Source organism: Manduca sexta, chromosome 25, assembly GCF_014839805.1.
Source record: "Manduca sexta isolate Smith_Timp_Sample1 chromosome 25, JHU_Msex_v1.0, whole genome shotgun sequence".
Classification (NCBI taxonomy): Eukaryota; Metazoa; Arthropoda; class Insecta; order Lepidoptera; family Sphingidae; genus Manduca; species Manduca sexta.
The window spans coordinates 937,963-951,742 of NC_051139.1; the positions used below are offsets into that span (position 1 = coordinate 937,963).

The 13,780-nt window shown below is 34.5% G+C and overlaps 3 protein-coding genes across 3 annotated transcripts; 1 reads left to right on the forward strand and 2 right to left on the reverse strand.

The window, feature by feature from the left end:
• The first annotated feature begins 3,926 nt into the window (after positions 1–3,926).
• LOC115450122 (gastrula zinc finger protein XlCGF57.1-like) lies at positions 3,927–8,756 on the forward strand. The gene is made up of 8 exons (XM_030178103.2): positions 3,927–4,388; positions 4,761–4,889; positions 5,121–5,266; positions 5,710–5,839; positions 6,137–6,361; positions 6,511–6,666; positions 6,981–7,098; positions 7,362–8,756. The coding sequence occupies exons 1-8, from the start codon at positions 4,272–4,274 to the stop codon at positions 7,601–7,603; spliced, it is 1,263 nt and encodes a 420-aa protein (XP_030033963.1). The 5' UTR covers positions 3,927–4,271; the 3' UTR covers positions 7,604–8,756.
• LOC115450121 (zinc finger protein 501) lies at positions 8,748–11,719 on the reverse strand. The gene is made up of 6 exons (XM_037442672.1): positions 11,500–11,719; positions 11,093–11,348; positions 10,635–10,701; positions 10,318–10,477; positions 9,738–9,971; positions 8,748–9,525 (listed from the first exon to the last, which is right to left on the reverse strand). The coding sequence occupies exons 1-6, from the start codon at positions 11,602–11,604 to the stop codon at positions 9,055–9,057; spliced, it is 1,293 nt and encodes a 430-aa protein (XP_037298569.1). The 5' UTR covers positions 11,605–11,719; the 3' UTR covers positions 8,748–9,054.
• Positions 11,720–12,314: 595 nt separating this feature from the next.
• Positions 12,315–13,687, reverse strand: LOC115450119. Its single transcript, XM_030178100.2, has 4 exons — positions 13,482–13,687; positions 13,050–13,237; positions 12,734–12,898; positions 12,315–12,655 (listed from the first exon to the last, which is right to left on the reverse strand). The coding sequence occupies exons 1-4, from the start codon at positions 13,489–13,491 to the stop codon at positions 12,335–12,337; spliced, it is 684 nt and encodes a 227-aa protein (XP_030033960.2). The 5' UTR covers positions 13,492–13,687; the 3' UTR covers positions 12,315–12,334.
• Positions 13,688–13,780: the final 93 nt, after the last annotated feature.

The window sequence follows — 13,780 nt, forward strand, 5'->3', positions numbered from 1 at the left end:
CACTAGATAAGTACCTAGAAGTATAATGAATTCGTGTTTTACTTCCATATTTATTGATAAACACTTCCGTCGTAATTGCATGAATGTTGAATGTATACTTAGTCTGGCCATAAATACTGTTACACTTAATTATAAAAAAATATTACATTTGAATTTCGAATCTGTCATTTTTATACGATTGTTCATTGTGTTTTCTCATTTTGGCGCCAATACATTGTAAAATATTTTGCGATATTAAAATGGTGTGGGGTGATAAAGAGAACCGAATCGCTGTGATAGCATTACACAAAGTAGGTATGGAGCCAAATGCAATTTTTAAAACTCTCCATACACTTGGTATTAGTAAAATGTTTGTGTACCGGGCTATTAATAGGTACAATGAGACCTCCTCTGTTTGTGACAGAAAAGATCTGGCCGTCCACGTAGTGTTCGTACGAAAAAGGTGGTCAAAGCAGTAAGGGAAAGAATTCGAAGAAATCCTGTCCGAAAGCAAAAGATTTTATCTCGGGAAATGAAGATAGCACCTAGAACCATGTCGCGTATTTTAAAAGATGACTTAGGACTTGCAGCCTATAAGAGACGCACTGGCCATTTCTTAACTGATAATTTAAAGAAGAATAGGGTGGTAAAATCGAAACAACTACTGAAGCGGTACGCAAAGGGAGGTCACAGAAAAATTTTGTTTACGGATGAGAAAATTTTTACAATTGAGCAACATTTTAACAAACAAAATGACCGTATTTATGCTCAAAGCTCTAAGGAAGCTTCCCAATTAGTCGACAGAGTGCAACGTGGACATTATCCGACTTCAGTGATGGTTTGGTGGGGTGTTAGCTATGAAGGAGTGACTGAGCCATATTTTTGTGAAAAAGGTATCAAAACATCGGCACAAGTGTATCAAGATACCATTCTTGAGAAGGTAGTTAAGCCCCTTAACATCACCATGTTCAATAACCAAGTATGGTCCTTCCAGCAAGACTCGGCGCCGGGTCATAAAGCTCGGTCCACGCAGTCTTGGTTGGAATCGAACGTTTCGGACTTCATCAGAGCTGAAGACTGGCCGTCGTCTAGTCCCGATCTTAATCCGCTGGATTATGATTTGTGGTCAGTTTTAGAGAGTACAGCTTGCTCTAAACGCCATGATAATTTGGAGTCCCTAAAACAATCTATACGATTGGCCGTGAAGAATTTTCCCATGGAAAGAGTGCGTGCTTCTATTGATAACTGGCCTCATCGTTTAAAGGACTGTATTGCAGCCAATGGAGACCACTTCGAATAAGCTTTTTATATTTTTAATTGTTTTATATTTATGTATTAAACTGACACACTGTAAAAGTAATAAATGTTATTTGCAGTTAACAATTTTCTTTTTTCTTTATTACAATATTTATGGCAAGACTAGGTAGTTTCTGCAGTCATCCTTTTATTTTACACAATCGAATAGAAACGATAACAAGCATATTGTCGTTCACCCAGTTTTATGTAGATAAATACATACAAGGATGTTACATACAAGCGACCTAAAAACTATGAACCATATACCCACCAGAATTTTAGTTCCTGAATCTAAAATCACAACGTATGCATTTATAATTATATGGCATGGTACTATGCCTCCTAGAATTATAAATTTCTTAATGATCTGTTATTTTCTTACAATACGAAATTTTCCTTAGGGAACTGAATTTTCTTTATTGTGTACGATAGCAGATATATTATCTTGATTCTAGATCCTTTGCTAAACAGTGAAAAGTGTAAGTTGTTCTAAATGTGATCACATAAAAATGTGACATAGGTACTCGAAACAGACGCATGACACTATATCATTGCTGAGTCTCCAGTGAAGGCAGAAGTAACATATTTATGGCATTGTAATATTGCCTCTAGATATAAGATCTAGACCCGTTAGACCTGATGACCCCGTTACTAAAAATGTGAAAGTAACAACGTTCCGAAATAAAATCTATGGTGTAGTGATAACTTTATGAATGCGTATTGGAACCTACCTACTCTACTACTAATACTCTCATACTGTATAAAGCCGAAGAGTTTGTTTGCACGCATTAATCTCAGAAATTACTGAACGGATTGTGATTTTTTTTCACTAATAGGAAGCTACATTACTCTTATTTATACGTTATTTTTTTATACCGAATAATCTTCCTCACGCGGGCGGAGTCGCATAAATAATAATCGGTCGAAAAACATGTTATAAGATTTTTAGAACAGAAGGCAGGCCAAAATGGAGGTGAACGCTGTTGGGGCTAGACAACGAATTATTATGTACTACGTACAGTGGTTAATCATCAATAGTATAAGAATAGGTACTTGCAATGCCAGACATTGCAACCAATTCATCTCTATGTGGATAGAACTGAGTGAGTTTTATACGATGTTGTTGCGGCAGGTTGCCTTTCGATTATCATATCATGGGTTACAATCACTCGCAAAAGTGTAGAAAATATAATTTTAGGTGGCTTAAAAATCGAATTCTAGACCTCTCGGTCCGCAGACATGCCACAACTAGACAGACACGGCGATTAAATTGAGTGTACTTAGGTATTTACTAGGTGTATAATAATCCGTGACATATTTCGAAGGCTCCTGAGTGAACTATCGTATCTGAATAAACTGCGATTTTCACTTTTATAGCGTTTCGTTATCTATGTACTGTAATACGCATCTTTCATCTTTCTCTATTTTCTAACGCAGTTCCAAACCCACTAAAAAAAGGTAATAAATGAAGTCTTTTTTTAATGGGTTTGGTAGTAAACAGTACATAGATAGCGAAACGTTAAAAAGTGGAAATCGCTATTTTTTAGACACGATAGTTTACTTAGGAGCCATGGATTTATTGATAATACCTCCTATAATTAGATATCTAATAGTATACCTTAACATCATACTTATTATGTTATTATCATTCATACTAAGACAAATATCTGTATTCTGTTATAAAGAACTGATGAAGGGAATGCAAATGGCTAAGCAGCCATTTGCATTCCCTTTCATTAGTTCTTTAGGTAAGCACCTAATGCCAAAGAAAATATAACACTAAGTTAGTCTAATACATGTTAGAAAACCTCAGTAGAAATTAGAAAACTGACCACTGAACTACAAAGAAAAAATTAGTTTCGGAACGAATACTGCAGCACACGCAGGCAATCTCACGTCTTTTATCCTTGAAACGGTAGGCAGAGGCGAAACTAGTGCACACATTGATCGCCGTGTGCATTCTGTCCCATGAAGTGAAAGGGAGCGAGGACCCAATATCATTTTGCCCGATCCAGGATTCGAATCGAACGTAAGACCTCGGAGGGTAATTCGTCCCGCACACATATTTTTTCCTGTGTTCTATTTTGTTGGTCTTGAAGATGCAGTCTGATCTCGAACACTTTTTTTTTTACAAGAATCGTTTGTTAGCCTAACAAGGGTCAGCTTATGCAAACACACCGGCCTTTTGAGTAAGTGCTGTAGGTGCTCGCAACCCTTCAAAAATTAAATGACCATGCTGGGGCAACCCGCTAACGGGTTATGATCCTCGGCTCAGGGCGGCCACTTCGAGAGGGTGAGTCATCAACGGTTAGCGATGAGTATACTAACAATCTATTCATTACTTACGTATTTATTGGTATGCGGGCCGAAACTATTAAAAGGACAGGGGAGTCAGGAAACGCGGCGAGGTTCTCATTGGCGAGGATGGAACTGTGGTCTAATGAGGTGTATGAGTTACCCGTTTTTACAACGAATAGCCACAATGATATCGTCCTCTAATCTGTGATCTAACTGAACGCGGCGAACTTTGTAAAAGTTTTGTATTTTATACCTACCCATGTAATAGAAAATCATGGAAATACAAAAAAAGTTTCATGAAAATAAGTTTCTGCGTCGTAAGGAACGTCCAAATGTCTGTTGTCATTTGTGAATTGTGATTTGTCAAATTTTCAAGAACAATATATTTTGTTGTCTAGTTTATTTGTCTATGCTTGTTATGATAGAGCTACAATCTAAAAATTTAATTGAAATTTGCTTGTCACTGTTTCGCATGATAATCGCTAATCATTAAATGGGTTTTATTTACAGTGTATGTTGTTTTTGATAACCTTTTAGTAGAAGCTCGTTAACATTGTTGTTACTTGTTGTGGTTGATACATTTCAATATCAAACATGTGACATTGAAAAAAGAAAACAAGATTATTGCTTTTACGTATTTTCATGAAATATGAATACAATGGATTTTTAAAACGTTAGAAATAATTATATCTAAGGAAATGGCGTCTTTGGATTTCAATAAAATTTGTCGCGCCTGTCTGAGTGAAGCGGGACCATTTAACGATTTGTTTTTGGTGTCTTCACCTGAAGTTTTCAAGTATTGCACCTCTTTGGAGGTAAGATTCTTACTATACTCGTCTTTTTTCATCTGCCCATAACATAGCCCTCTGTGGAGTCAGCATAACACATATCCAAAAATGTTGGAGAAAGGATTTGGCCTAATTTTTCTGCAAGGCTGCCTGCTTGACATGAGTTCCTTCTGGAGGATCTAGTGCTAGGAAAATTATCTTAGAAAAACTTAGAGCTTGCCCAACTTGGGGCTAGGATCACCCTGTCCGCAAGCCAATGTTCTCACTAGGCCAGAGGGGCAATGTTTATAATACTGAATAAAAAAAAATATAGAACTCTAATGATAGAGTTTTTAAATATTTAACAGTTGTGTTATCATTATCATCATCTTAAAAGTCTCATGCAAAATATTTTCTTAGATTTCAGAGAATGACAATCTGCCAAAACAACTGTGCCTGTTGTGTTTAGAGTTATTGAACAAGTTCTACAGTTTCAAACAAGTTGTTTTGAAGTCTCATGAGGTTTTGCAACAACATGTCTATGATGAAGTAAGTTTACTATGATGAAAAAGTGAAGATGATCTTATTTTGTTTAAAAGCCACTGAACAACTTGTGCAGTATGATGCTCTTATCTTATTTCATTGTTTTAACAAGAGAAAAAAAATTTGTTGTTTTTCGTAAAGTTAAATTCTATAAATCATAACAAAATGCAACCACCAACTGAAACAACTAAATAAACAATCATTGCCAGCATGTTCTATATTTGGTTCATTTGTTAGGGAAAAGTCAAGATAGAAAATGAGATTGTGGACTGTGAAACAACCACTATACCTGAGGGAGTGTCACTGCAGGATCTAGAAGTGGTGACTGATGCAAATATTATATTAACAGCAGATGAGAATTTACAGCAGTATTCAATAATCAAGTATGTACACATTTTTATGACTATATTTTTAGTCCTTTGTAATATCAAGTTTTTCTTAATTAAATTAGTTGTAGTCAACAATGTTTTGCAAGGAGCAGTTGTTTTCTACACTAAGCACCTATTTCACCATATTATTTACATTTGCAGTCAAATATGTTTAACTAGTAAATACTTTTTAATAAAATGTTAAATAATGCAATCTAGGGCCTATTGCACAAAGTATAACTTCTGAGTAAATACTAATCATTGAATATAATATACTGCAACCAAATACAAAAGTCAAGGTTTCAAATAAACGGTAAAAGAGTATATTTAGTATGTCTTATAGGTTACTCGCTGATAATATATACTTGAACAGCATGAAATAACTCCTTAAACAAACATTACTTTGTTCCATTTCCAATATTTGATGGTTAAATGTTATGCGATTTTCGGAATTTCAGAAAAAGACGAAAACAAGCTGAACCCATAAAACTAAAATACGGAAAGCGCATGAAATGCCCAAAGTGTGAGAAATCGTTCGGGAGGTATGAAAGCTTTGAAGCGCACATGCGAAGTCATTTTGGTAAAAAGGTATTGTAGTTATGTGGTGTCATTTAACTTAGTATACCAAACAGGAATTTGTGCTTATTTTAGCTGAAATTCTAAATACTTACTATCCATGTAAGGGAGACTAGAAATAATAAGTGCTTATTTCATATGGCTAATATATAGTAATATAACAATAAATAGTTGTTACATGCTCTGGGAAATGTTATGTTGGTCTTGAAGTGACTATGACACAAAATTTGGTTACCCAGGAAGTATTCTGATCATTTCCCACCATATCATTATATAAAATAATTACTACAACTATTCATTAAATTCCAGCCAGATATAAAATGCGACTACTGTGATAAATCATTTCGGAATTATCGTAACCTGCAAAGCCACTCACGAATTCACACTGGCATTAAGAAGTACCAGTGCCTCACCTGTGGCAAGAACTTTGCCTACCTCAATGTCCTGAAGAACCATGAACTAATACACGCGGGTATAAAAAAACACGAATGCCATATCTGTGACGCTAAGTTCGTTCAACAATATAATTTGAAAGTAAGTAAATTAAGAGCTGATGAAGCTTATTACTGAATCAACAACTTCAGAAAGGCAGCAACTAGCAGATTAATGCAGGATAGATTGAATGCTTCTTAGTTAATTCTTGTTGAGAAATCACAGGGAATCAAGATATAATTTTTTTTCAGACACATTTAGACACTCACACAAATCAAAAAAGATTTATATGTGTCCAATGTGGTAAAAAGTTCGCGCAGGCAAGCAATCTCAAGATACATCTCATGAGGCATAGCGGTATCAAGAATATAGCATGTCAGCTGTGTGACATGAGGTTTTATGTTAAAGTATGTTATAAATTATATTTATACAGATATTTAAAATGTTAAATAACATAGAAATATATCTCTTCACAATTCATAGGCATTCCAGTTTTTTTAATGCATTTTGATACATATCAGTCTATTAATTAGCTGGAGCGCCATTGATTCGTTTTGTAGCAATATACCTAAACGAGCCTGCAGCCTGCCCTCAGACATCTTCTATGTTATCAGTTATTGTCTTAAAGAAAAATTTTAGATAATGAATGCGTTCGTTCTTACAATTATTGTAACCTGCGCATGTACGACCATACAATAAGTATCTGAGTTATTAATTCCAGAGTGACCTCTTCAAGCACATGCGGTCGCATTCATCCGAGAAGCCATTTCCGTGTGAATTCTGTGAAAAAACATTCAAAAGTAAAAGTTTTTTAAATGTACACTTACGGAGCCATACAGGTGAGTTTCAATATATCAACTTTTTTCAATTTCCTTGTTGGTAATAATCTACATATTCGATTCCTGCAGAGTTCATTGCGTCACTTGTGAGTGGCGAGCAACACGTATCTCGGTGTGGGAATGAAGAAATTGTCCTTTATTTTTTTTGATACCCACTAAAAGAAGGTCTGATTAAAAATAACGATAAAACAACGTCAGAAAGTTATACAATTTGACTAGTTTCCAAAATTATGTAGCTGAGTCTAATAATGTTGTATTTCCAGGTGAACGTCCATACGGATGCGACATGTGCCCGAAGAAGTTCATGACGCGCAAGGACATGCGCAACCACCGCATGACGCACACGGGCGAGCGCCCGCACAAGTGCACGCTCTGCAACCGCGGCTTCATACAGAAGTGCGCGCTCAACCGACACATGAAGAGCCACGCCACCACCCTCGTCAGCGAGCACCTGCAGGACGACGGCCAGACCTCCATAGCCATCACCTACACGCGGTATCAGTGAGGCACGACCCGTCAGCTCAGCTGCAATTGACTTGGCCTTGGAGTCTTGACCATTCATCTTTGCATATAGGCATTGAACCTCCATCAATTAATCGATCATGTGGTTGTTGGTTCTACGTACAATAGGATACTCTGTATATACCCAACGATGACTCAATTATTGCGAGGCTCTTACCCACAAATCCTTGTGAAGCTATTTTACCCGATTGCCGAAAGAGAGCAGAAGAGAGAGGACTAATGTATTTTCTTTGTGGTTATTACCTCTTGCAAGCACGAGACCCTGGGCAGTTGCCCTTGTTGCCACCTATTAAGAGCGCTACTGTCGATATCTATCCAGTATGAGACGTATACTAAGTTACGCCAGTATTGATTGTGTATCTAATTGGAACAAAGTGTGAAGAAAATTGAAGATAATTTAATTATTCACATTTAAGACGGTTAAAGAATGAGCGTAATATAACTGCGCATAGACTTGTATAATACGTACCTGAATGCGCGTACACACATTGATAAATACGAGCTTGTTTGAATTTTCTCAATGTAAAATTGATATAAATGTATGGTTATTGGTGATGTATTTAGAAATCTTAATGAATCATTTTTATATACCTAAAATAACTTGATGTCCCTGTCTACTAAAAAATTTAATGTTATTATTATTGGCCTACAAATGCAAACTATACGCGTTTATAAATTGTTGGTTGTTTTTATTTGTATTGCCATTCCTTGTCATTTTTTTTTTTCATTTTTTATGTTCATTTTTTCTGTATTGATAACCTATGTGAATGGACTGCAACATTAAATGAGACTTTATTTCATGTCTATTACAGTGGACAGTCAAGTGATAGGAATAAGTGCATAATATTTTGAATTTGTGCACTAAACTAAATTCATATCAAGCATTGGTACAGATTACCATGGTCATGTAAAACCATAATTATTATGTGAAATGCATTGAAGTTCAATTTGTGTTTGCCATATTGAACAAACATTGCAAAAACTTTGTGTCACTGAGTTTTTTAATGTTTTGACAATGTATTGTTAATGGGACGGAACTTAACATGTAATGTGATAATGATAATTATTTGAATGTAAGTAAAGACAATGGATGGAAACTTATCTTTTGGATACAATAATACACAACATAAAACTTATACATTTTTTTATTTTCTAGTGTACCTTATAAAAAACGTTTACATCCACTTAACGTCCTTTGTGTTATAAAATTCTTTCTTTAAATATTATTTAATCATGTGAATAATTGTCTCATGTTATGAGTTAGATCTCACACTTGCCAAGCTGATACTGTCATAGTTCAGTGCTTTCTAAACTGAATTCTTCAATCCACAAAATATATTTTTTTACCTCCTTGGACCCCATCTTTAAGCAGAGTATGAACTGCATCTAAACAACTTGAAGCTACAATCACCTGAGAAGGCGGCAGGTTCAAGTCTAATTCAGCGTAGCGACCATCCTATCATGTATTTTCAAATGTCTTCTCAAAGACCCACTCTGTGAGAACCCTTGCTCGCACACACTACACTTGTACGGCCTCTCGCCTGTATGCGTTCTAACATGCTCATTCAGTCCCTTCTTAGATACAAAACCCTTTGGACAGTACGAACAACTGTACGGTCTCTCTCCGGAATGTATTCTCTTGTGTTCCACTAAACTCGAATGTGTAGCGTAGGATTTGTCACAAACGTCACATTTATGCAACTTCTTTCCCTCGTGTATGAGCAAATGTTTGGCCAAATTATACTTATTAGTGAAAGGGTAGCTGCAGATTTGGCAGATGAACCTGCGGCCAGTGTGCCGTCGCGACACGTGGGACAGGAGTATTGATTGCGTGAAGAACTTCTTCCCACACTGTTCGCATGTGAATCTTCTTTCTCTGTTCTCTTTGTGAGTTTCTAAATGAGTCTGTAAGGTAATTTTTTTATAGGATTAGTCAACAAGTAGATATTATGGTTAATGTGAGGACTTTTAAGTATGATCTTGACGTTCCAAGTGGATCGTGAAGTAGAGACTGTCAAGAAGAGGGTGTGTATGTCACAAATTGTCAGTAATTTGTCATATTCAAATTTGAATAATGTTATGGTATGTTAAAATGATGTAAGGATGATAAAAATCACCTTAAGAATAACAGCAGTCGTAAATCCCTTCCCACACACATCACACACCAAGAGTGACCGTTCTCCATGAATCTTTTCATGGGTTTTCAAAGTTTGGCGACTTTTGGAAAGTTTTCCACAGACGGTACATTTGAGCTTCTCCAGATTTATCTTAGTGTGTTCATTCTCATTGTGCCTCCTCAGCCCACTCCACGTCATGAAGGTTTTGTTACATGGCAGGCATACTATAGAGGTCTGAAATGAAGGCATTCCATTTTGAATGTTAGGTAATGACATAATTGGACCAGACACTATGATATAATATTTAGTAGTTAGTATTTTTACCATACTAAAAAAAATATTATTATTATTTGGTTTAAAATCCATTTAAAAAAAACAATTCTAATTATGATTTCTTATGTTTACACAAATCTAAGACATTAAAATTAAACTAGTTTTCGGATTTTTAGTTCCCCCCCATGACCATGAAGGCTGCAAAGTCTTTGAAACGGAAAAAAACTAAAACATTAAAACCATGATAAAATCTGAAAAATAGTTTAATTTTAAATCTAATTATTTTTTGTTTTATCTACATACATACCGTTTTACCTTCGTGTTCTAATTTGTGAGCCTCAAATCGTTCTCTATAGTTGAACTTCTTGTGGCACAACTCACAGGAGAATAAAAAGTGTTTTCTTGTTATTTTTAATTTGACTTCTTTCCTTTTGTGGCCTATTAAACGTTTAAGCTTTTTACTTTTCCTAAAAAAAGTATAGTTGATAATTTATCATATTAAGGATTCTTTACTGCCAATATTAAGTAGTGTGAATATTGATTTGGAAAAACTTTTGTATGTGTTACATTATTAAAAACAGAATAAGGCCTATATTTCATCTTATTCCTATACAATATACAAACCTTTTATTTGGCTTGACTTCACTATTCAACACTGTCTTATCACAAAATTCCACTGTTTGTAAAAAATCTGAAAACGATTTTGCATTAATTTGTATTCACAATGCAACAGTATAAATAAACTTTCCTTGTTTGTATGTTTAAGATATTTAAATATAACAATATAAATATATTATGTATGACACAGAAGGCAGTATTGCTGGACACAGAGTGCATTATGAGGAGATTCCTCACTTTGAATCCCTAACCACCAGGGGCTCGGGTCTAGAACATCACCCTCAGAGATGATGAATTTTTTATATGTATAAAAATGGAAAAATGAGCTTTAAAAATGAATAGGATTATAAATATATGTTACATATATGTTATATAGAGATTGTTGAGGGAATTATAATGATAAATATATGACTTTTACTTCAAGAAGTTAAGTTGTACCGTAACATATCTGTAATAATTCTTACCATCAGCCAAGTGGTCGGACTCGTCCTCTAACTTTATGCCGCTGTACACATCGATTGCAATATTCTTTTTTTCATCATTAAGAAATATATTTTCACAGTACAAATTACTATCTCCAGGTTCGTGTTTGAAATCATTCTTCAGGCTGTGCAAAGTATTCTGAGATTCTATGCAAGTCTTTTTAAATTCGGTGTATTTCATTAATAACTCATAGCACGGATTGCATAGCGTTTTCGGGAGATCCTCATTTTCTTGAACCTAAAATATAAACGAATATAAATTGCATTTTAATCTTTGTGAGTTGGAAACTAAAGGAGAAGATTCTAGGACATATTTTTATAAAACTAAAATTGATGTTTCAGTTAATAATTCCGTATATTTTTATGTATTTGTAATGTAAACAAAATACCTCAATGGAAGTACAGAAGCAAAAGTCTTCGGCAGATACATTCTCAAACAGAAAATAACTGAATGTTTCTTTAGTTGTAAGACATGCGCGACACATTTGACTCATATTAGCTATTATTTAATGATTACATGTAATAATTATTTTTGTACAATGTAAATAAGTAATGTTTACGAGCAAAACACGACAAAAAATATTGTGTCAAACTGTCAATTTTTTTTATTTTTTTATTCGTCAGAGGACAGGCTATAATTTTACGACCATACTGCCTCAAACTATCAAACGTGGATTGTCAACAGATAGTGGTTTTTTATATATTTTATGGCCTGCAGACAACTGTTTTCCGACTTTAAAAAAAAGGAGGAGATTCTCAATTTTTTATTGATTGTATTTTATTTAATTTCTCTTACGTTCGTAATTTCAGAACTTTTGACTGGGTAAACCCATGTTGAGGGGTTCCTTTCCGCACTTAGTCCGTAGCAAGTCGGGCAGTTGTGCGCGATGGATGAACCGATTGCGATGATTCTTTTTTTATTTGAAAGCTGGTGCTTCCCGTGCGGTCTCATATACAATTTATTTTTGTTGAACCCTTGACTTGAGAGATATATCAGAAAACTCTTAAAATGATCTTGTCAAACTGTGATGTCCTCAACATATACTTTATTCACCATCAAATATTAAAATTGCTAATACATAATTTCTCATGGACTATTCTGAAGAAATTTCTAATACTATATATTATAGTAAAATAATACAGAGTACACTATAAAGGTTTATTGTTTATACTAAAATCTGGTATAAGAAAATAACATATAATATGCTTTTTATAACATTTTATTCAAAGCTTCTCTAGTGGATCAATAGTATTGCAAATACTATTTAATAATTTTTGTTTTCTTAATATAGATAATAGCATTTCTTGTGTCTCTAAAGCAACAGGATGAGGCATGGTCCGTAGCTGTTCTGCAATGTGTTTACCAAATGCATCAAAATCATCATTATCATATTCAATGACAAATTCAGAGCCTAAAGGAGGAGATGCTAGTCTTTCATTTATAGAATCATTGGAGACATTAGGAGATTTCTTAGGATCTATATCATCATTGCTTATATCTGGTTCTTTTACATTTTCTATTTCCAGGTCAGATAGGCTTGAATCCTGAAAAAAATAACTTTATTATTAAATTCAACTTTAAAGCTAAAGTCATAAAGCTTATAATATGTAAAGTATATTTACATGAGATTTATGCGTGTCAGTGGGATACTTCCTCATCACCTGTAGCATCCTCAGTTTGATCTCATTAAATTCGTCAGCATTGCACATGACTGCCCCTTTACCATTGCTGTTTTGTTTCCATTTTATATGCTTCCTCTTCAGCTTGGCTTTCATATCACACAAGTACTGAAACAACATATCAATAAAGATTATCTTGGGTTTTTTACATGACAGTTTTTAATATAAAGATTTCCCACAAATAATTGTATAACCTGAGATTGAACCTAGGACTTTACAGTTTTACAGGCTGTCTGTCGGTATTGCCTTTGAACCTTACCTTAGCCCAACCTCTGTGATCTCTTGAAGGTCCCAGAGTATTAAGTTGTTGTGTTATTTTCTTCCATTTCGTTTGCACAACATCAACACATTCGGGAGTCTTTTTATATCCTTTGATAACTTCTGGATTCTCTTCAAAGAATGTGCAAAGGAGTTGGGTCTGTGCAGCATTTACTCTTAATTTGGTCTCTGAAATAAATTGGCCATTTTTGTATCAGGATGTGTTTGGAAACTGAGTAAAAATAAAGCATTGGTGATGCTAATAAATTTGAGAAGAACTTCGAGTGGAATACACTGTTTTAGTGTGCTTTTAATAATAAATCTAATTAAAGCGCATAAAATTGTGTTACAGTTAATAACTTCTTATAGAAACCATAAACAGCAACTATAAATTAATAAAATTTGGCGATTATTTAAAAGTTTGTACATATACCTGTCGACATGTCAATTTAAATCCAGGGCCTTTTTGTTTTCATCGGTTATTTGGTATAGACTTCTACAAGATTTATATAGCACTAAAAAAATTATTGTTCAACAGTACATAGGTATCTAATTAAATATTTTGTTTTGTGTATAGTTAACAAAAACAAGCGAAATAATGACATGACATTACCATGTAACTGACAGTGTCAATCAAAAATAAAACGTCAAAAGTTACAGGTGTTTCAGTACTGTCAAGCAAAATTGAAAGTTAGCACTGCACAGATTACTCGAGGTAGTTACAGTTGTGAC